This window comes from Pleurodeles waltl, chromosome 11, assembly GCF_031143425.1.
Source record: "Pleurodeles waltl isolate 20211129_DDA chromosome 11, aPleWal1.hap1.20221129, whole genome shotgun sequence".
In the NCBI taxonomy this organism is placed as follows: Eukaryota; Metazoa; Chordata; class Amphibia; order Caudata; family Salamandridae; genus Pleurodeles; species Pleurodeles waltl.
Genome location: NC_090450.1, coordinates 902,400,396 through 902,423,611, shown reverse-complemented (window position 1 = coordinate 902,423,611; position 23,216 = coordinate 902,400,396). Strand labels below are relative to the sequence as shown.

The window sequence follows — 23,216 nt, the reverse complement described above, 5'->3', positions numbered from 1 at the left end:
AAGTCCTGGAATGCCAGGCAATGGCTCAACCTCAGGGTGGTGACTCTGGGTTGGCTTACCAGGTGAAGAGGTCAAACTCTGACCGGGTGGGAGGTAGGTGTGCCTCCCAAGAAGTCCTGCTGTGCCAGGCGATTGTCCAACCTCAGGGTGTTGACTCTGGGTTGGATGGTCAGGTTCAGAGGTTAAACTCTGACCTGGTGGGGGGTAGGTGTGCCCCCCAGAAAGTCCTGGCGTGCCAGGTAGTTGTCCAACCTCAGGGTGTCGACTCTGGGTTGGATGGCCAGGCTCAGAGGTTAAACTCTGACCTGGTGGGAGGTAGGTGTGCCTCCCAGAAAGTCCTGGGGTGCCAGGCAATTGCCCAACCTCAGGGTGGTGACTCTGGGTTGGCTAACCAGGTTCAGAGGTCAAACTCTGACCTGGTGGGGGGTAGGTGTGCCCCCCAGAAAGTCCTGGTATACCAGGCAATGGTTCAACCTCAGGGTGGTGACCCTGGGTTGGAGAACCAGGCTCAGAGGTTAAACTCTGACCTGGTGGGAGGTAGGTGTGCCTCCCTGAAAGTCCTGGCCTGCCAGGCAATGGTTCAACCTCAGGGTGGTGACTCTGGGTTGGATATCCAGGTTCAGAGGTTAACCTCTGACCTGGTGGGGGGTAGGTGTGCCCCCCAGAAAGCCCTGGTGTACCAGGCAGTTGTCCAACCTCAGGATGGTGACCCTAGGTTGGAGAACCAGGTTCAGAGGTTAAACTCTGACCTGGTGGAGGGTCAGTGTGCCCTCCAGGAAGTCCTGGCGTGCCAGGCAATTGTTCAACCTCAGAGTGCTGACTCTGGGTTGGATAACCGGGTTCAGAGGTTAAACTCTGACCTGGTGGGAGGTAGGTGTGCCTCCCAGAAAGTCCTGGTGCGCCAGGCAATTGTTCAACTTCAGGGTGGTGACTCTGAGTTGAATGGTCAGGTGCAGAGGTTAAACTCTGACCTGGTGGAGGGTCAGTGTGCCCTCCAGGAAGTCCTGGCGTGCCAGGCAATTGTTCAACTTCAGGGTGGCGACTCTGAGTTGAATGGTCAGGTGCAGAGGTTAAACTCTGACCTGGTGGGGGGTAGGTGTGCCTCCCAGAAAGTCCTGGTTTGCCAGGCAGTGATCCAGTCTGAGGGTACAGACCCTGGGCTGGAAGACCAGGTTCAGGGTGTCCCCCCGGACCTGGAGAGAGGGGCTACTGATAACAGTGCCCCTACCCTATTGTCTTCTGAGGAGGCCACTCCTAGTTGGAGGGTGCTGGACCCCAGAAGGGAGGGCAGGGGGAGGGAAGCCTCACCCCTGGCCCTAGTCCAACCTGAAGGTACAGACCCCAGGTTGGAGGGCCAGTTGCAGGTTAACAGCCCTGCACTGGTGGAGGAATGGTACAGGGCGACTTCTATAAGCACCCTGACCATGGTGGACTCTGGGGGTACCGCTCCAGGAGGGAGGGTACAGAGCCCCAGAGGGGAGGACCCGGTTCAGGCTGTTATCCCTGACCTGGTGGAAGGGAGAGTGGTTAAAGGGTGCCCAGCACCTGGGGCTACCGCCCCCCACTCTCCACAGCCACAGTGGTGGGAGAGCTTTGAGAGGCCTGGGGCCTGGCTCTCTTCCCTGACAACTGTCAGTAACCACAGTGGCTTGCTGTCCGGGTGGACAGAGTTATCCCTGGGGAGGGGACAAGTGTCACACCCCGGGGATAGAATGGGCAACACCACTGGGTTGGTCCTGGTGGTACTATCCTGCTCCTGGGATACATCTGTGAGCAATGTAAGGTTAGGTGCTGCACAGATGAGATCCGCAGGAAAGGAGAAAGGTTCCCCATGGATGGGCTTAGTGGGCCTTGAGAGTATGGACAGAGGGATCCAATTGGAGTCAGGAAGGCGAAGAACTGGAGCATGCCCCTGCTGTTGTGGGCCTGGGTCCTTGTTCTGTCGCCTCAAACAGGGAAGTACATCAGGATAGTGATTGTTCTCCCCTGGCTTTAGGCTGGTAGGGGGTCATGTTGGACCTGGCTTTTTGACAGGGACATCCCCAAACTTTTTGCCTCCTTCCTCCTATTTTTTCTGACCTGTTGTTGTTGGCTTTTGACCTCTGAGCACTTTACCACTGCTAACCAGTGCTAAAGTGCATATGCTCTCTGTGTAAATTGTACTATTGATTGGTTTATCCATGATTGACTATTTAATTTACCTGTAAGTCCCTATTAGAGTGCACTACATGTGCCTAGGGCATGTAGATTAAATGCTACTAGTGGGCCTGCAGCACTGGTTGTGCCACCCACCTCAGTAGCCCCTTAACCTTGTCTCAGGCCTGCCATTGCAAGGCCTGTGTGTGCAGTTTCACTGCCACTTCGACTTGGCATTTAAAAGTACTTGCCAAGCCTAGAACTCCCCTTTTTCTACATATAAGTCATCCCTAATGTGTGCCCTAGGTAACCCCTAGAGCAGGGTGCTGTGTAGGTAAAAGGCAGGACATGTACCTGTGTAGTTATATGTCCTGGTAGTGTAAAACTCCTAAATTCGTTTTTACACTACTGTGAGGCCTGCTCCCTTCATAGGCTAACATTGGGGCTGCCCTCATACACTGTTGAAGTGGCAGCTGCTGATCTGAAAGGAGCAGGAAGGTCATATTTAGTATGGCCAGAATGGTAATACAAAATCCTGCTGACTGGTGAAGTCGGATTTAATATTACGATTCTAGAAATGCCACTTTTAGAAAGTGAGCATTTCTTTGCACTAAAATCTTGTTGTGCCCTTCAATCCACGTCTGGCTAGGTTTAGTTGACAGCTCCTTGTGCATTCACTCAGACACACCCCAAACACAGGGTACTCAGCCTCACTTGCATACATCTGCATTTTGAATGGGTCTTCCTGGGCTGGGAGGGTGGAGGGCCTGCCCTCACACAAAGGACTGCCACACCCCCTACTGGGACTCTGGCAGACAGGATTGAGCTGAAAGGGAACTTGGTGCATTTCTTAGAGACTCTTTGAAGTCACCCCCACTTCAAAGGCACAACTTAGTATAAAACAGGGCCTCTGACCTACCTCATCAGACACTTGCTGGAGAAGAAACCTGAACCAGAAACTACATCCTGCCAAGAAGAACTGCCTGGCTGCTCAAAGGACTCACCTGTCTGCTTTCTACAAAGGACTGCTGTCTTGCTGTTGCCCTGCTGCCTTGCTGAACTCTTGTCTGGCTGTAAAAGTGCTCTCCAAGGGCTTGGATAGAGCTTGCCTCCTGTTCCTTGAAGTCTCAGGACCAAAAAGACTTCTTTCTTTCACTTGGACGCTCCGTGCGCCGAAAATTTCGACGCACAGCTTGTTTCGCGGCGAGAAAAACGCCGCACACCGACGCTGATCGACGCGACGCCCTCGGGACGATCGAGACTTCGACGCACAACCTCGCAAGGACAAAGCCGCCCGACTTTCCAGGAGAAATCGACGCGACGCCTACCGTGAGTGCGAAACTTTGACGCACGGCCTCGCAAGGACAACGCCGCCCGACTTCCAAGGAGAAATCGACGCGACGCCTGCCGTGAGACCAAAATTTCGACGCACGGCCTCGCAAGGACAACGCCGCCCGACTCCGCAGGAGAAATCGACGCGACGCCTACCGTGAGATCGAAACTTCGACGCGCAGCCCCGCAGAACGACGCGCAGCCGGAAAATAAGCAGGAGAATCCACGCACAGACCCGGGACATCTGGTAATCCCCGCGATCCACAAAAAGAGACTGTCTGCGCGCCGGAAAACGACGCCCGACTTCCCCGCGTGGAAAAGAACGACGCAAGTCTGTGTGTGCTGAGGAGAAATCGACGCACACACCCCTTTTTCCACGCATCTCTTCTCCTGTGGCCCTCTGAGGAGATTTCCCACCAGAAACCAGGTACTCTGTGCTTGAAAGACACTTTATTGCTTTTTAAAGACTTAAAGACACTTAATATCACTTCTCAGTGATATCTTTACAAATTCGTATTGCAACTTTGATCGTGTTGACCTACAATTATCCAGATAAATATTCTATATTTTTCTAAACACTGTGCGTTGTATTTTTGTGGTATTATACTATGGTGTTGTATGATTTATTGCACAAATGCTTTACACATTGCCTTCTAAGTTAAGCCTGACTGCTCGTGCCAAGCTACCGGAGGGTGAGCGCAGGCTGATTTTGGATTGTGTGTCACTTACCCTGACTAGAGTGAGGGTTTTGCTTGGACAGAGGGCAACCTGACTGCCAACCAAAAACCCCATTTCTAACATTGGTGATCAGCGGTGAGGATAGGACTTGTGTTTGTGCAGTGACATACAGTAGCTAAGTATTTCACTACCTACCCACAGTTGAAGGTTAACTTGATTTTTCATCTTTTTTGGCTTTTGGTTCTCTGATGTCCTCCTGGATATACTATTGATATTTTGGACTTTGGATTTTGGTTTTTGCTAGTAAGATCTTATCAGAATGGGATTGCTTACCTACTCATTCTTTGTTCGTACTGACCACCTCACTAAGGCTGACCTAAGGAAGCTTTGCAGACAATGGGGCCTTCCTGTAGCAAGGAGATCTACTAAAGCGGAGATGCTCCATCACTACATAGTCTGGGGGGAGGAAAGATGGGCAGAGAGAGAGGCAGCAAGAAACCAAATGACTAAGTACCCCTCAGATGAGGAGGAAGACTACTCAGATGAGGAGGAAGGCTACTCAGAGTTGGACAGTGACCCAGAAATAGATGAATGGCTCCGAAGTCAAAGGCGACAGGAGCAACAATTAGAGGAGTATCTTGCAGAGGTTGAGGCAAAAAGACTTTTAGCCCTGGAAGAAGAAAAGATTGCAGCTCAAGAGCTGAGCTGTAAAGAGCTGAAACTGGAGGCCGGAAGGGCTGAGTCCAGTTCAGATGGTGGCAGCAAAAATCTTGCATCTAGTACTGCTGAAGAAGGGCACAAGCCCAGAGATGTGGTGCCCAACTTGAAGAAGGGAGTTGACACACCCCAGGCAGTTCAAGGGTATGAGGTAGTTCCCGTTATGCACAGGGTCCCTGAGAAGGATTGGGGAACTGGCACAGGGAGTCATATTCCTACTGGGGGGAGGGACACTTTACTGACTCTAGCAGAGAGTGACAGAGAAAAGGGTTCCCCCCTGGTGGACGTCCTGGATATAGAGTGTAGAGACATCCCAGAAGAGTTTGGGTTGAGTGTCAGGGACAGACAGATACTGTCTCACCAGTCTCAGGAGGGTGAAGTAGAGTGCTTTTCCAAGGTTGAGTTACTGGGTGGTTGGGTGAAGGGTACTGTGGTTAATACATGTGAAGGGCAGAGTGATGTAATTGCTGGAGAGCATATGTCTGGTCCTTATTTTCCAGAGCTACGCCAACACCAGGTGGAGTGTGAGTTCTCTGACCCCAGGGAACTTACAGTGGAGGCAGACTTTTGGGTGAGTACCAGAGAGTCTGAAGAGGCATTTGGGGGTGCTCCTGAAGGGAGTGGTCTATGTGGTTCCCGACCAAGTGAGGTGGGAGAGGATTGTAGTGTCCCAGGTAGGTCTCAGAGCCTAACCTGTACCGTAGGGCCACCTTTTGAGGGAAGCCCCGCAGTGTCAGAAGAACTTGGGGGGATGACTGTAGACAGCATCCCAACAGTTCTGGTGTCTGGCAGTACCACTCCTAGTGAGGGGGTGCAGAAGTCCAGACATAGGGTTGAGAGGGGGTGGCAGACCCCAGTGGAGGATCTTGAAAGTCAGGGGTCAGCTCTGAGAGCAGAGCCCCCCAGGAATGACCCAGGTGAGACCGTTTCTGGTTTGGGGGAAACCCAGACTCTGGCGGATGGGCAGAGGTCGGGAGACCTGCGCCAACCAGACTCTTGTGTGGCCCTTGGGGACGGCGTGTCCCTTGTGGGGGGTGAGAGTGCCCCCAGGAAGTCCTGGCATGCCAGGCAAAGATTCAACCTCAGGGTGGTGACTCTGGGTTGGATAACCGGGTTCAGAGGTTAAACTTTGACCTGGTGGGGGGTAGATGTGCCCCCCAGAAAGTCCTGGAATGCCAGGCAATGGCTCAACCTCAGGGTGGTGACTCTGGGTTGGCTTACCAGGTGAAGAGGTCAAACTCTGACCGGGTGGGAGGTAGGTGTGCCTCCCAAGAAGTCCTGCTGTGCCAGGTGATTGTCCAACCTCAGGGTGTTGACTCTGGGTTGGATGGTCAGGTTCAGAGGTTAAACTCTGACCTGGTGGGGGGTAGGTGTGCCCCCCAGAAAGTCCTGGCGTGCCAGGTAGTTGTCCAACCTCAGGGTGTCGACTCTGGGTTGGATGGCCAGGCTCAGAGGTTAAACTCTGACCTGGTGGGAGGTAGGTGTGCCTCCCAGAAAGTCCTGGGGTGCCAGGCAATTGCCCAACCTCAGGGTGGTGACTCTGGGTTGGCTAACCAGGTTCAGAGGTCAAACTCTGACCTGGTGGGGGGTAGGTGTGCCCCCCAGAAAGTCCTGGTATACCAGGCAATGGTTCAACCTCAGGGTGGTGACCCTGGGTTGGAGAACCAGGCTCAGAGGTTAAACTCTGACCTGGTGGGAGGTAGGTGTGCCTCCCTGAAAGTCCTGGCCTGCCAGGCAATGGTTCAACCTCAGGGTGGTGACTCTGGGTTGGATATCCAGGTTCAGAGGTTAACCTCTGACCTGGTGGGGGGTAGGTGTGCCCCCCAGAAAGCCCTGGTGTACCAGGCAGTTGTCCAACCTCAGGATGGTGACCCTAGGTTGGAGAACCAGGTTCAGAGGTTAAACTCTGACCTGGTGGAGGGTCAGTGTGCCCTCCAGGAAGTCCTGGCGTGCCAGGCAATTGTTCAACCTCAGAGTGCTGACTCTGGGTTGGATAACCGGGTTCAGAGGTTAAACTCTGACCTGGTGGGAGGTAGGTGTGCCTCCCAGAAAGTCCTGGTGCGCCAGGCAATTGTTCAACTTCAGGGTGGTGACTCTGAGTTGAATGGTCAGGTGCAGAGGTTAAACTCTGACCTGGTGGAGGGTCAGTGTGCCCTCCAGGAAGTCCTGGCGTGCCAGGCAATTGTTCAACTTCAGGGTGGCGACTCTGAGTTGAATGGTCAGGTGCAGAGGTTAAACTCTGACCTGGTGGGGGGTAGGTGTGCCTCCCAGAAAGTCCTGGTTTGCCAGGCAGTGATCCAGTCTGAGGGTACAGACCCTGGGCTGGAAGACCAGGTTCAGGGTGTCCCCCCGGACCTGGAGAGAGGGGCTACTGATAACAGTGCCCCTACCCTATTGTCTTCTGAGGAGGCCACTCCTAGTTGGAGGGTGCTGGACCCCAGAAGGGAGGGCAGGGGGAGGGAAGCCTCACCCCTGGCCCTAGTCCAACCTGAAGGTACAGACCCCAGGTTGGAGGGCCAGTTGCAGGTTAACAGCCCTGCACTGGTGGAGGAATGGTACAGGGCGACTTCTATAAGCACCCTGACCATGGTGGACTCTGGGGGTACCGCTCCAGGAGGGAGGGTACAGAGCCCCAGAGGGGAGGACCCGGTTCAGGCTGTCATCCCTGACCTGGTGGAAGGGAGAGTGGTTAAAGGGTGCCCAGCACCTGGGGCTACCGCCCCCCACTCTCCACAGCCACAGTGGTGGGAGAGCTTTGAGAGGCCTGGGGCCTGGCTCTCATCCCTGACAACTGTCAGTAACCACAGTGGCTTGCTGTCCGGGTGGACAGAGTTATCCCTGGGGAGGGGACAAGTGCCACACCCCGGGGATAGAATGGGCAACACCACTGGGTTGGTCCTGGTGGTACTATCCTGCTCCTGGGATACATCTGTGAGCAATGTAAGGTTAGGTGCTGCACAGATGAGATCCGCAGGAAAGGAGAAAGGTTCCCCATGGATGGGCTTAGTGGGCCCTGAGAGTATGGACAGAGGGATCCAATTGGAGTCAGGAAGGCGAAGAACTGGAGCATGCCCCTGCTGTTGTGGGCCTGGGTCCTTGTTCTGTCGCCTCAAACAGGGAAGTACATCAGGATAGTGATTGTTCTCCCCTGGCTTTAGGCTGGTAGGGGGTCATGTTGGACCTGGCTTTTTGACAGGGACATCCCCAAACTTTTTGCCTCCTTCCTCCTATTTTTTCTGACCTGTTGTTGTTGGCTTTTGACCTCTGAGCACTTTACCACTGCTAACCAGTGCTAAAGTGCATATGCTCTCTGTGTAAATTGTACTATTGATTGGTTTATCCATGATTGACTATTTAATTTACCTGTAAGTCCCTATTAGAGTGCACTACATGTGCCTAGGGCATGTAGATTAAATGCTACTAGTGGGCCTGCAGCACTGGTTGTGCCACCCACCTCAGTAGCCCCTTAACCTTGTCTCAGGCCTGCCATTGCAAGGCCTGTGTGTGCAGTTTCACTGCCACTTCGACTTGGCATTTAAAAGTACTTGCCAAGCCTAGAACTCCCCTTTTTCTACATATAAGTCATCCCTAATGTGTGCCCTAGGTAACCCCTAGAGCAGGGTGCTGTGTAGGTAAAAGGCAGGACATGTACCTGTGTAGTTATATGTCCTGGTAGTGTAAAACTCCTAAATTCGATTTTACACTACTGTGAGGCCTGCTCCCTTCATAGGCTAACATTGGGGCTGCCCTCATACACTGTTGAAGTGGCAGCTGCTGATCTGAAAGGAGCAGGAAGGTCATATTTAGTATGGCCAGAATGGTAATACAAAATCCTGCTGACTGGTGAAGTCGGATTTAATATTACGATTCTAGAAATGCCACTTTTAGAAAGTGAGCATTTCTTTGCACTAAAATCTTGTTGTGCCCTTCAATCCACGTCTGGCTAGGTTTAGTTGACAGCTCCTTGTGCATTCACTCAGACACACCCCAAACACAGGGTACTCAGCCTCACTTGCATACATCTGCATTTTGAATGGGTCTTCCTGGGCTGGGAGGGTGGAGGGCCTGCCCTCACACAAAGGACTGCCACACCCCCTACTGGGACTCTGGCAGACAGGATTGAGCTGAAAGGGAACTTGGTGCATTTCTTAGAGACTCTTTGAAGTCACCCCCACTTCAAAGGCACAACTTAGTATAAAACAGGGCCTCTGCCCTACCTCATCAGACACTTGCTGGAGAAGAAACCTGAACCAGAAACTACATCCTGCCAAGAAGAACTGCCTGGCTGCTCAAAGGACTCACCTGTCTGCTTTCTACAAAGGACTGCTGTCTTGCTGTTGCCCTGCTGCCTTGCTGAACTCTTGTCTGGCTGTAAAAGTGCTCTCCAAGGGCTTGGATAGAGCTTGCCTCCTGTTCCTTGAAGTCTCAGGACCAAAAAGACTTCTTTCTTTCACTTGGACTCTCCGTGCGCCGAAAATTTCGACGCACAGCTTGTTTCGCGGCGAGAAAAACGCCGCACACCGACGCTGATCGACGCGACGCCCTCGGGACGATCGAGACTTCGACGCACAACCTCGCAAGGACAAAGCCGCCCGACTTTCCAGGAGAAATCGACGCGACGCCTACCGTGAGTGCGAAACTTTGACGCACGGCCTCGCAAGGACAACGCCGCCCGACTTCCAAGGAGAAATCGACGCGACGCCTGCCGTGAGACCAAAATTTCGACGCACGGCCTCGCAAGGACAACGCCGCCCGACTCCGCAGGAGAAATCGACGCGACGCCTACCGTGAGATCGAAACTTCGACGCGCAGCCCCGCAGAACGACGCGCAGCCGGAAAATAAGCAGGAGAATCCACGCACAGACCCGGGACATCTGATAATCCCCGCGATCCACAAAAAGAGACTGTCTGCGCGCCGGAAAACGACGCCCGACTTCCCCGCGTGGAAAAGAACGACGCAAGTCTGTGTGTGCTGAGGAGAAATCGACGCACACACCCCTTTTTCCACGCATCTCTTCTCCTGTGGCCCTCTGAGGAGATTTCCCACCAGAAACCAGGTACTCTGTGCTTGAAAGACACTTTATTGCTTTTTAAAGACTTAAAGACACTTAATATCACTTCTCAGTGATATCTTTACAAATTCGTATTGCAACTTTGATCGTGTTGACCTACAATTATCCAGATAAATATTCTATATTTTTCTAAACACTGTGCGGTGTATTTTTGTGGTATTATACTATGGTGTTGTATGATTTATTGCACAAATGCTTTACACATTGCCTTCTAAGTTAAGCCTGACTGCTCGTGCCAAGCTACCGGAGGGTGAGCGCAGGCTGATTTTGGATTGTGTGTGACTTACCCTGACTAGAGTGAGGGTTCTTGCTTGGACAGAGGGCAACCTGACTGCCAACCAAAAACCCCATTTCTAACACACCACAGTGGCAGACATTATTGAAAATCTTTTGCCCACATTATCCAATCGTCTTCTGTCCCTGCCCTGCAGTGTGGAGATGGGGGCAGACAGATTCTTAGATCATCTTTGAGCCGATAAGTATGGGATGACCCATTAAACATGCAAGTGAATCATCAGGGGCCTTGTATTTTTTGTCTATCCTGGGCGGCACACACCACTGTTGCAGGGTTTTTCATATTTTTAATCTCCTCTTCCCAGATGTAATATATTATGGGGATGGCCCTGACAGATTTTCTTGCTTGTTCCTTGAAATCGTAAAGGAAGCAATCAGCTTGTTTGAATGAAGTTGGATGGTGAAATCTGTTGGCTGCTCTATTCACTCGGTTATGGAATCCACCTATATCCTCCAGCGGTGAATCTGACAGATTCAGAGGTAGAGGTGAAAGGCGTGGGAATGAGATAATCATCCCACTCATTCTGTGGCCGAATAGTCTTCTGGATTAGTCCTTCTTCTCTTCTTAGAATGAAGGGTCGTCTCTCAGTGGTGCTGCCCCGGTTGATTGCAGTGTAATTCTAGGAGTTACGGGAGTGGGTCTAGGTGGAGGTGTAGAGGGTGCAACAGGCGAGATGGTGGCTCTGATTCCATGTCTGAAAATCTTCTTTCATAATCCTGTAGCAACGTTTGCTGATCCTGCACCAACGAGATAGGTATTTGAGGATTCTCCTGTCATTTTTGGTAATCAAGCGTAATATTGTTGGTAGTATGGGTGATCTTCCTCATAAAGTTCATCCTCATCATCATCCTGGCATTGAACCAGAAGCTGAGATGGGCTGTGCGCAGCCTGAAGAGTCTTTCGTCATCATCCGATTCCTCCAGATCCAAGAGATGTGATGGAGGATAGGGAGATACTTTAAGAGAAGTAATGTCTGGAATAAGTGTCTTTTTTTAAGCTTCAATGTCACCAGTGACGGGCCCGTCTACGGTGTCGTAGACGATGTCGTCGTCGATGGTGGTTCAGTCATAGCCAATGTTGTCGTCTTCGGTGCTGCCGTCGACGGTGGTGTCTTCGTTGATGGTGGTGTTGTTAGCAGAGTCTTAGCCGACTGTGGCCTCTTTGTTGATGGTACCGTTGACCGGGCCATAGAAGATGGATACATTCTCATCGACGGAATGGGAGTGTCGATGACTATTGGCATTGCAGTGTTGCTGACGATGATCTCATTGACGAAACATTGGTAACCGTCGCTGTAGCAGTCGTCGACGAGAGTGTCTTTGACGGTGATGTCTGTGACATAGATTTTTTGTAGATATGTAAATGGAACTTCCCCAGTCTGGTGAGACATTGTAGCAGGTTGAGAGGAGGCTGTGCCTGAGGAGATATGATGTTATTTCTGATTCTTGGCAGGGTCTCTATGCTGCAACTTGAAGGCCTTCTTACCTCCTTAAGATGGTCTATCAGAGGATCTCGCTCTTTTTTCTGAATCTCTCATAAGTGTCGCTTTCCTCATCAGAAGTGTGACCCTTGGACCTCTGTAGCCACAGAAGTAACCTTCCTTCTCTGTCCTTTAGTGTTTTTGTAGGAAAGGTTCTACAAATCTTGCAATCCTTCACCTAATGACTTAGATAAAGGCAGTAGATGCACTCCTTGTGTGTGTCTTTCACATGTAGATGCTTATTGCCACAGGAGTTGCAAGGTCTGAATAAACCCTTTTTAGAGGTTTCGGACATATTGAAGACAAAGTAATCTCAAGAAATGGAACAAACTGAGCTGAGTTCAGGCAAACACCCTTCACACAACATGTGGTAGAAAATCTGAAGGTAACAGCCTCTCTGGGGAGTATTCTGGAGGGTGCTGTTGCCTAGTTCGTCATGGTTCAAGTTTGGTCCCTTTTACAAAAGGACATGGATATGTTGTTAAAGACATTGTTAATTGCTATTAGGGCCTATGTTCGTAAAACATACTGCTGTGTTATGGTAACAAGGAACTCCCATGTCGATGATGGGGAATGATTCAAGCATTTGAATCTATGAAAGATCCAATACTGGATAAGGTGAGTACTGAATACTTACTGAGTCAGTGACTCAGTTAAGGGGAGCACCATAGGTATCCTCTTTGATTGGAATCTTGGGTAATCTAGTGCCATCCATCTGGTTCAGCATTTTAAGTTGACTAGTCGGAGCAGCGCTGGTCCAAGACAACAAAGACTTCATTTCCCTTGAAACATGAGAATGTCTCTGACATTCAAAGGAGACATCACAATATGGTCAAGCAAAGACGCTGGCCAGTCTTCTACTTGGGCCCTGTGGCACCCAACTGGCAGAGTCAATAGGCACATTTTGAGACAGTCTCACTGTCAATCAAGTGTAGTGACCCAAATATCTGAAAGAGGAGACACATCCAAGAATCCAACTGAGAGGTTGCTGGTCATGCCGCAAGTCAATAGACTGAAACAGCAGCTCAGAAAATTCTTGTGCACGTTTTCCAGACCTGGTAGGATGCTGTCAGTGTTACATTCAATGATGTTAAACTCTGCAAGAGGTAGAATAATATAACAGGATGAATGAGCCATGGGTTGTAAAGGAAATACGAAAGGCAGTTAGTGGAGAATATTAAGAAGACCCACAGATACCCCTTGAGTGCAGTTCATACCATTCCCCAAATTGGGCATGGGCTCCAGTCATTTGACACAAAGAGTAATAATATGAGGGCCAGCAGGTGAGTCAAGTGTAGATGCTGCCCCACAAACTGGGTGTGACCTAGAAAGACAGCTATAATGCATCATAGAATGGTTCTAGCATTTTTCCAACATAAATGTACCGACCCTTAAAAATGTATTTTGTAAGCCCCCCCACTTTGTGTTGAAGTTTAGAAGTCCATGTGATAATGGAGTACCTGTGCAGCTGACTGTAGTTCTGGTAGCATTCATTGGCATTTCCAAAGGAAAAAACAGGAATCATTAAAATCAAAGGTAGAAAACTGCAAAGAGAAAAAGAAATTTACATTGAAGAAACTTCCATAGATGAGACACTTCTACCTATATTACACGTGAAATAACTTTGTGATATCTGCATGTTTGTTATTTGCCTGATTGTTTATCTTTTATTTATTTACTTCAATATGATCATGTAGAATATTGGTAGTATGGTCTATGCCTCATACCCTTCAGCTGAGCTATGTGTTGTCCCGACAAATAAAATGCTCCAAAGGTATGGAAGCCGTAGAATTGAACGAATAAAGCTCCGACTATGTTCCCAGGCAACCAATCAAAATATAGCTATATGGTGTCCACTGTATCAGTAGAAAACATCCAATTGGGGAAAATGCCCCTCTTGCATTGTTCACTACTTGAGTTGTTATCCCATTGAAAGACAACAAAAACTGTGCAACACGGCATGAGTAGTAGAAAACATACAGTTTCACCATACTTTAGAGTCGTTCTAAATACTTATCTCCACAAGTGCTGGGTACATGCAGACGTTCTGGAGTTACACTACCCAAATGATTCAGATTCAGATTACATGCATTCAGATAAATGTGGGATAAATCATGGTGCTTGGACCAACTTTGCAAACCCCTGTGTACAATGATGATGAAACATATTACTAAATAAAACAAACCTTACCTTGATAAGATTATTGCCATTCGTCTGAGAAGACTTGAATGCACTGATGCCTGTGTAGATTAAGTTTTGGAAATATCAACAAATGATCTTTACTCAATCAGAACATTCTGAGAATAATGATATAATGAGGCAAGTCTGCAAATCAACTTTGCTGGGAGACACTGCATTTTAGGAATCTTGTACATAATGAAAACCTAGTGTCCCCACTTCAAACTAAACATTTATTTTTTCAATCTCACTCAAATATTGATCCTGCAACGCTGTACCAGCTCAGCAAAATTACCATTACTCACAAAGGGAAAGTGAGTTCTATTTATTTGTGATAATCTTTACCCGCAATATTTCTGTAGGAGAACGTTACATTAAAGTACTGAATCACTTCAACTGGATGACAAGTTACCAGCAGTATGAACTGTTAAGTAATGTTTGTTTGAACTGGTAAGTAATGTTTTCAAATGTATAAATAGACATAGACTCGATTATGAATGATTCGTAGAAAATGTGTGTAAAATATTACATAGAATGTAAAAAAACCTACATAGAAACCAGACCTCAAGGGAAAGGTTAGTTTCGTTCACTAGCACGTGCTTGAAAAATGGATGTGAATCCAACAACTTCCAAACACTCAATGGCCCTAAAAATCAGAGGTATGTTTGTAATAAAAAGGTTCCAATAATTCATTTTTGCATTATGTTAATTGTTATAATAAACTCATATTGGAGCATAACTACTATGTCATTCTATCCGTAGGCTAGGACAGCTCCCTACAAATATTGCCCTCATTTATAAACATTTCAAAGTAAAGTTATCTCTGTGAAATCTATTCGATTAGAATCTTCCTCTGTCAGTTCATCAAGGAATCCCCTCCATCACTCTTTCTCATATTTACAGACTCTCAATAAAGAATAAGATACCACCATAACATTACCATTGTTCTTTATTTTAAGAGTGGCATTATTTTTGCTAGAGGACGATTTGCACAAGTTTACCATTTTATGCTGTTGTTTTTTGCTAATCTGGTTTTAGCATTCTTTTTAAACTGTAATATCTCCACAACATGGCTGTTTATTTACATGATTGTGTTTCTGAAAGTTTTAGTGTTAAGTCTATTGTTGAGGTCAGCAGCTTAACCACAAGAACATACCTTATTTCATAAAAACAGATCAACCAATATGCAGTCAATAAAATATTGTTCATGTTATATTTAAAGATAAACACATATGAACCACATTCATAAAGTGCCCTCCCTTGCAATTGCTTCTACTTTTCAAGCCCTTTTTCCAATTCTCAAAAAATTCCAGTGGTAGTCCTGAAAATCTGTGGCAGTCACAAATGTTCAAGAGGGCTGAATATGTATATGTACATGTAACGCTTAACTGCATTTGCACTGTTCTTTTTGTCCTGTGTAGAACATCAGAGAAAGGAGAGGTCAGCATTTCTAATCTCACTTAATTTAATTGGTTTAAACAGTAAAAAAGGAACCCTATTATTAGTGTACATGGGCTGAGTGAATTGTGATTATGTACATTCAGTGGAGTGAATTAAACATTTGGTGCTTCAGGAAAATGCAAATATACTATCTGCAAATCAAGATAATCTGCTGTTTCTTCACTCCAAACTAGGAGTAAGTTCCCTGGGTGCATATAAGAAGAGATGGGGAGACTACTATGAAATGTCTGAGTTGTAAAGGTGTTGCAAGGATTGAGCAATGGAAAATGAACAACGATGTTGGGGTATTTACTAGCATTATAAAATCCATGTACACAAAGCACTGCAAATAGCATATTACAGAAGAGTTCTGACATAACAATGCTTGCTGCCCAAGTCAGCACTTGAGGGGAAAGGCAGGTGAGGTCATGAAGCATAAACGAAATGCTCCAGTTTCTTTTGCTCTGCTTTACTAGCTGTACAGTGACAACCAGAAAGGAGATATGTATGGCTACATCTTTACTTTCAGCACTCACAAGGTAATTATAAAAAATAAATGTCCTGCATGTTTCTACAGAATTCGTCCTACTCGCCCTTTTTTTAAAACACTGACTTGTATTGAACTGATTTTAATATCGTTTTACACAGATATCTAACAGCTTTTATATGTGTTTAATTGTGCTCTTCAAATTCTATTTGTATTTCTCATGCTTGCAAACATGCTCTCTCTTTTATATGAAAGGCCTATGTACCAAGGGTTTAAGAGGGGTTGTGGGAAAGGTGATGGTGTGACAATATATTCTATGGAATAAAGTACCCCCTCCCATACATAATAAGGATATTACAAGGCAATCAATCGTCAAGATTTGTATAGCACATTAATCAGCCAGAGTGCATCCAGGCGCAGGCTGGAACCTTGGAGTCCATAACCTTATAAAGGAACTCAGGCTTTAGGCTCATTCCTCTTTATGGTCATGGAACTTCTTGCTGACTTTCAATATCCTTATAATGTATGCCATGGGATACTTTCTCCCATATTTAATGACCTCGGGCCAACTTGATTCCATCAGAGAGAAATTCAGCACCTTAAAGGATGTCCAGGCTCTGAAAGCCTCATAAACTCAAACATACCATAGAAATGCTCCATGGAAATTATACAGTGCTACTTTTTTAAAGCTTCATCCAGTTCTGCTTTCTTACAAAAAATAAAATGAGACACACTCATTTAGATATTCAAGGGCCTTCTTGTGTTATTTTTTATGGAATGCCAAAATTCTACAAATACCTGTTAATAATGTCTTTGTTCAGCTGAATTGCTTGTTTCCTTTGCTGAAGCTCCGATTTGTTTTATTTGCTTCAGCAATGTTACAAATGTTGGACCCAGTTCACAAAACATGCTTTGCAATGGGGACCTGGGTGTTTTAGAGGATTTTTATTAGGGTGACCACTGGGAATGTGCTAGCAATTCACAAACTGTGCTTTTGTATGTATCCACAACCAATCCCAAAGCTTTTGACTCCACCCCGTTGGCCAGGCACATTGAACGTTACGAGTAGGCATGCAAATAGGTCTGAAAACCTTTCTGAACACCCCAATATCTTTCTGGGAGTACATAAAATTGTATTTCTCTACATTTAACAAGGGTTTCTCTTGGAGGAAAAGGGAATAACCCTTCCCTGCTAAAATGTATATTTCTGCCCCCACTTAATCCCATTCAATGGATAACATTAGGATTAATAACAAAATCTACGATTTGTGTGGATTTCCATGTCTAGTCCTGGAGATTTTTGTAACGTCCCTATTAAGTCAGAAATGTATGCAAACTGTAGTAGTAAAGTTACAATTTATATAACTCTGACTTCTTGATTCTGGGGGCTCAATTCACAAAGCCCGTTAGAGTCCTAGCTTTAAAACATGCAAACCTGCACTGGTAGGTTTAGCCCACATTTAGGTGCAGATATATGATTTTCTGGAATTCACAGAGGTTTCCAAGAGACCTTCTTCAAACCTGCAACTATTTTACACATCCCCAAACATTTCCAGTCAAAGGTAGTTCGGCATTCATAACTGAAAGGGCAATGTAGAATTGTGCATATGAAAATGCCTTTGCATTAGTACAATTACACTTTTTTTTCAGCCTGGGGATTCCCTTTGCATTCTCACCATAGAAATGGTTTTCCTCCTGTCTTTAAAGAGAGTAAATCTCTGACCTTTTCCATGGCTTTATGGATATGCACCCATATTTCAGGGCGTTATCATCCAAATAAAAAGGGAAAAAAAGCTTACCTATTGGGGAGACGCACTCGTCTCCCCTCTGTCCTCTTTCTCTTCCCGGCTGCACACAGACTCCCAGCCATTCACAACACTGCTGTCACCAGCATGACAGCAGTGTCGTGATTGGTCTGAGCGGCCTGCTTCACCACTCAGACTGGGAGTGGGACACTGGGCATCTTCTCCACTCGACTGTGCAAAACAGCCGGATAGAGAATATGCAAAGTGCGGATGTCTGTTTGGCCGGCCCAACACGGCCGGCCAAACAGACATGCACACTTTGTGGTTCATATATCCCTCCTCCAGCCCCCTCCCTCCAGTCCCGCCCACCCCTTCTCCCAGGAAAAATAAAATGATAATAATGTAGCATTATTAGCATTTTATTTTTCCTTTCCCCACAATTCAGTGGGGTGTTGCTCCTCCGCTACAGCGGAGGAGCTGCCCCTGAATGGTGTTAACAACATAGGTTGGACTACACACACTTTCCTGTAACATCCAGCAGTGTAGGTAAATATATATACTCACCACATTGTTTATTTTATCTTTCAGGTCGATATACAACTGCCAAGTATAATTTGCAGTGTAGAAAAACGATGACATATAAAATATCTGAAACAATAAAGAATTATTTATTATACTAGGAGTTTTAAGGTACACAAACTAGGAATGTGCGAGACTCATTATACAGTTTTCCTACTAGAGGAAATACACTTTTATGTTTATTAACTTTAGTTCAGTTTCATAAATCTGCACGCATTTCATAAACTTCACCTAGCATGCTGCATCAATTTTTTTGCAAATTGGTCAGACAGTAAAGTTTATATAGGTCGGACCCATCTCACTGAAGGTGTGCACTCCCCCTCAGTGCTTGTCACTCCCGTGGCCCGCACCTTTTACCAAAAAATGATACTAAACACAGTTTATTATCGCTTTTTGGTAAAAGTTATGCAGCTGTCGCTACTGATGGGGAGTGGGTGGGGACGCTGCTCCGAAGGAGCCACCCCTCGACTCTGCAGCTTCCAGCCAGTCAGTCATGTCGCTGATGCTGCCGAGCGCCAGGAAAGATGTCAGCTGACCTATCAATTTCTCCTATTTGAAGGTGAAGCAAGTGGAGCAGCTCATATATGCCCAGGGGCTGCAGAATCAGAGCAATGCATGCCAGGGCAGTGAATACATGATGAGCGGATAGAACCGCTCATTAAGTATTTGCTGTACAACCATGCATTACTCTTCTGCATACTTCACAGAGGAATGGCTGCCTGGAGCTCCAATAGTTCTCAGACAGAGCAGCTACCAGTGGCACACTATCCTTTTAATCATCTGTCCTGGCTGGGATCGGAGAAGTGTCTGGCACTGCCAGGGATTCAGCAGTCCAAAGGGGGAAACAAGTACACACTATTCTAGAAATAGCTGCTTGGTTTTCTGTCAGAATCATCTGTTGTGCAACTATGACCAAACGAGCAGAGAACTGTGTAGGAAAACGGGCAATGTTTCAATTTGTTGAGCGCCGTTGAGTGGGAAGGAAGGTCCTTCCCAAACAATGTCAAACATGTCTGGCAGGGTTTGAATTGAGAATCTTGTGGGCTAAAAACATATTGAGATATTACTGTCTAACTTAGTTAAAAAGTTACCACTAGTGCTATGATATGACGCAGAACTTCATAAACTGCAAAGATTATTTCTACAATTCATATTAGATGAAGTTATAGTTAAATAGCATGACAATGAAACCAATACACCTAATGGTACATGTGCACTAAATCCAGACCAGACTGTCTTCCTCAACCAGGGTATGCGACAGGACTAACTATGCAAAAGGATTTAATTATCTGTGTCCTGTGTATGTGTTCCTGTTCCAGGAGAACCAGTAAAGTCACAACATTTGGACATCTTCCCAGTAGATCTCAGGGGATACTTTCATTAGTCTTCGGCTGATTCTTCTTTCCTTATAGTTTTGTTATAGTAATCTAAAAAACGGAAAGTGCTGTATTCGTCACATCATGTTAAGTAAGTACCCTATGAGTGATACTCTCTCAACGCCCTAAGGGGAGTGGAAAATATCCCCTGGCAAGACCATCAAAAATAAGGGTAAAATTATATTGCTGTCTTTAGAGATGCTACAGAGCTTCATCTAGTCCAGTTACAATTGGATGAACAGGTCCACTATTTTTTTAAATCGCTAGATAAAGTAAGTAAAATAAGCACTATTTGATCAGGTGACTGTCATCTGGTGAAGTCTTCTTTTGCGTTTTACGAGTGTTAGCTGGCACCGATAACTCACCAGCATGCTCTACGCAAGAGCATACTTGCTTAGGTTTTCCTCATTTGTATTATGAAACTGTGTGGCACAGCAACATTTGCACATTGTCTAACACCTCAATTGGTCTTTAGCAATTTGTTTCAGTGGGTTACAACGGATTGATTGCCTTATTATTATATTTCCCTTATATATGAAGTTAAATGCCTGTAACATGAATGTGATCATGTGATCTTGCCTCACACGGCCACTCCTGTGACATAATCAATGGAATGTCCTAATTGGTATTAGTTGGTCTGAAGAAGGGTGTGTGAAAGGAACTGGAACAAGGGTTGGGGATGCGATAAATGGTCCACTAAGGAGACCCAGGAAGAGGCCTTCCTTAGGACAGACTTAGTCCAACACAGCGCTAATTTTCAAAGCAATGCCTGGGAACCTCCAAGGGTTAGTCTGGGAATGTTTCTGGGCTCTTGGAGTCATGACAAACCCATGTAAGTAACTCCCTCCAGGCAGTAAATGGCATCAGGCGAGAGGAGGACTCCAGTGTTCTAGGCCTTTTGATGGATCCTAGGTTCTTAATAGGCACAACTATTAGGAGGGACTCCCAGTTATTGAATGATAATATACTACAGGAAGGTCAGGAGAATGACAAGTCAATGGTGTCTAAGTGTACCCCATGCAGTATCCAGAGCACCCTAGTACAGATTTAGGAGGAAATCACCCCTAGTAATAAACTGGCTAAGAGTTTTACAGTGAGTTTTGTTGAAGTATTCAGTAGTAGAAATGGGAGGTGCGAGGCACACCTGTGTTTACAATTTACCCTCTTTATATGCAGGAGGTTACTCTGACTATTATGGACACCTTCCTTCATTATCCCCATCTTCAGGAATAGTGTGAATGACATTGGTGATCCCTCTTTTCTCCACACCCTCAACGATCATGAAATGTCAACTGCTCGCTGACTTTATGCTGCGGTCATAGAGAAACCATTTGTGCCCCTGTAGGAGGGATTTGAGCTGGGTCCGATGGTAAACTATGAAATAACTTCAGATGAGAAGTGCCATCCTGGGGCAGGGAATAGACTGTAAAGAATTAACGGTCCACTCCCTGCTTCTTGAGATCAACAACATTAAAGACCAAGAGACTTTGTTGAAGGATCATTTTGATAAGTGTGCAGAAGAATTAACTGACCACTCCCAGATTCTTGAGATCTACAACACTAAAGACCAAGAGACTATGTTGAAGGATAATTTAGATAAGGATACAGTGCCTTGCATATACAGAACAATCATTAATAATCTATCAAAGAGCTTTCAGACCATTAGAAGAAAATGGAAAGAGGAATGGGTGAAATGGAAGATCTAGATTGGGGAGAGGCCCGAAAAAAACCTGAAGGAGGTTGCAATGGAATCTGCTCTTCAATTAATTACACTTAAAATCCTGCACAGTGTTTATGATTATAGGACCTGCCTACAGCACATGGGCCTGACGAAAAATCCCACATGTGCAATGCTTGGTCGAACACAGGACCTTCCTTCAAACAATCTGGGGACATTCAACTGCATGTAAGGAAATCAGTGCGGTAACAATTCTATCCCAGATCTGCATACCTGCAAAAGGGGAATGGACGGGTGCATGTCTATTAAAAGTGATTTATAGGCATAGGAGTTGCACAAATGAAAGGGGGAAGATTTGGGACCATTGGGAAGAAGTGTTTTCTCCATTGAGTGTTCTCTGCATGAGGTGTGAAGTATATGAAATTTAGCGCAATAAGAGACTGTATTGATCTAAACGTATCAGCGTTTTCCTTTTTTGTCTTTTTTCTTGGTTAGGGTCAAGCGAGAAATGCTGGGAAGTTTTGTATTGATTGTTCATTGTTTCAGTGACTGATGATGTCATTTTTGTTTTCTGAAAAGCTAATAAAAATATGTTTAATAAAATCAGCCGTGAAGCTTCTCTGAATTATGAGTAAAAAGTGCTGCTCGGACCCAATGTTCATTGACAGCACTCGAGTGCTAGTTTACCGTCTGCACCGAAGATCTGATTTAGAGTTTGGTGGAAAGGTTACTCTTTCACAAACGTGATGGATATCCCGTCCACTGTATTACACAAGTTTTTTGGGATATAATGCACCGGTAATGAGGTGACAGGATATCTGCCACATTTGTGATGGAGTAACCCGTCCACCAAACTCTAAACCAGACTTTGGGTAGCTACATTTGGACATTCCACTATAAACCCTTCTATCTCGTCCTGATGCTGACGACACCTAGACTCACAGAATTCCTTGTAATAGGCAGCAAAGAACGAAGACTTTCCAATAGTGTTTGTTACCATCCTCCCATTTCTTATCCCTTACTCCTGCAATCAATCTGCCTTCCAATTCCTTCTTGACAGCCAGGACAGGACTTTGCCCACCTTATCTCCTACCTTGTATAATAATCTCAGAGACTTAATTGATTTTTCACCTCATCCTTCTCCAGGCATCTATATCGTTATCACCTTGCTTTTAATTGCCTCTGTAGCAAGCCTCACAATCTTACCCAACTGAGGTATCTGTTTCCAGCTGTTTAATATGAAATTAACTTTAAAGCGTGGAAATGATTTGCTTGAACATACTGTTAGTTTCTGCTACTTGAGTTACTGTACTATTATTCTGCAACTGCAATGCTTCGTTCCTCAGTTATCCAAAGGACCTCAGCAAGGGGTCATAATCTGTCCCTTGCAAAACCTCAAGAGCAACAGTGCTTACACCAACCATCAAGCAGGTACCATGCACACTCAAGCCCTAGGAAGAACCAAGCGCTGTCTACAATGCCTTCCATAGTTCTGCTCTCGCTATGATTTTACTGTCTGTATTTATTTTGTTTCATTTATTCTGCACTGAAATTGGCTTCCAATAAAGCCTTTAAAAGGATGGATTTTTTGCATATATTCAATTGTGGCAGAATGTAGAGAGTACTCACAATAATAAACATGTTTGACGGTCTCTGGCATTGTAACATGCCTAATATGCATTATCTCCAGGTAAATGCGTGGGCTATAATTGTCGATTACCTCAATTCAGAATTGGTACATTGGTCCAAACCTGTGCACAGAATCTATTCGTTTTATTTGCATAATACTTAAAATGTATCACCATGCTTTGATGAAATACCAAGACATCACTTATCAGCTGTTTCACTGTGGCCTGGAGCTGAAGGATTTTGTTTGACACCTCCTATAGGCTAGTTTCTATAACAGCCACCTTTTCATTTCTCTTAAAACTGGAACATATGAGGTTCACTATGAAATTAATCACTACGATGTTATGGTCCAGTGCAACACGGGATGTTGTTATCGCCTGCAGCACACCATAAA

At 46.0% G+C, this 23,216-nt stretch overlaps 1 protein-coding gene across 1 annotated transcript in view; it reads right to left on the bottom strand.

The window, feature by feature from the left end:
* Positions 1 to 23,216, bottom strand: part of TMEM116 (transmembrane protein 116) — a 186,545-nt gene that overhangs the window by 27,933 nt on the left and 135,396 nt on the right. The window contains exons 5-7 of the mRNA XM_069214823.1: positions 18,125 to 18,208; positions 13,901 to 13,950; positions 13,171 to 13,254 (exon numbers count right to left, since the gene is read on the bottom strand). Coding sequence (XP_069070924.1) covers positions 13,171 to 13,254; positions 13,901 to 13,950; positions 18,125 to 18,208 — 218 coding nt within the window. The remainder of the gene's footprint in view (positions 1 to 13,170; positions 13,255 to 13,900; positions 13,951 to 18,124; positions 18,209 to 23,216) is intronic.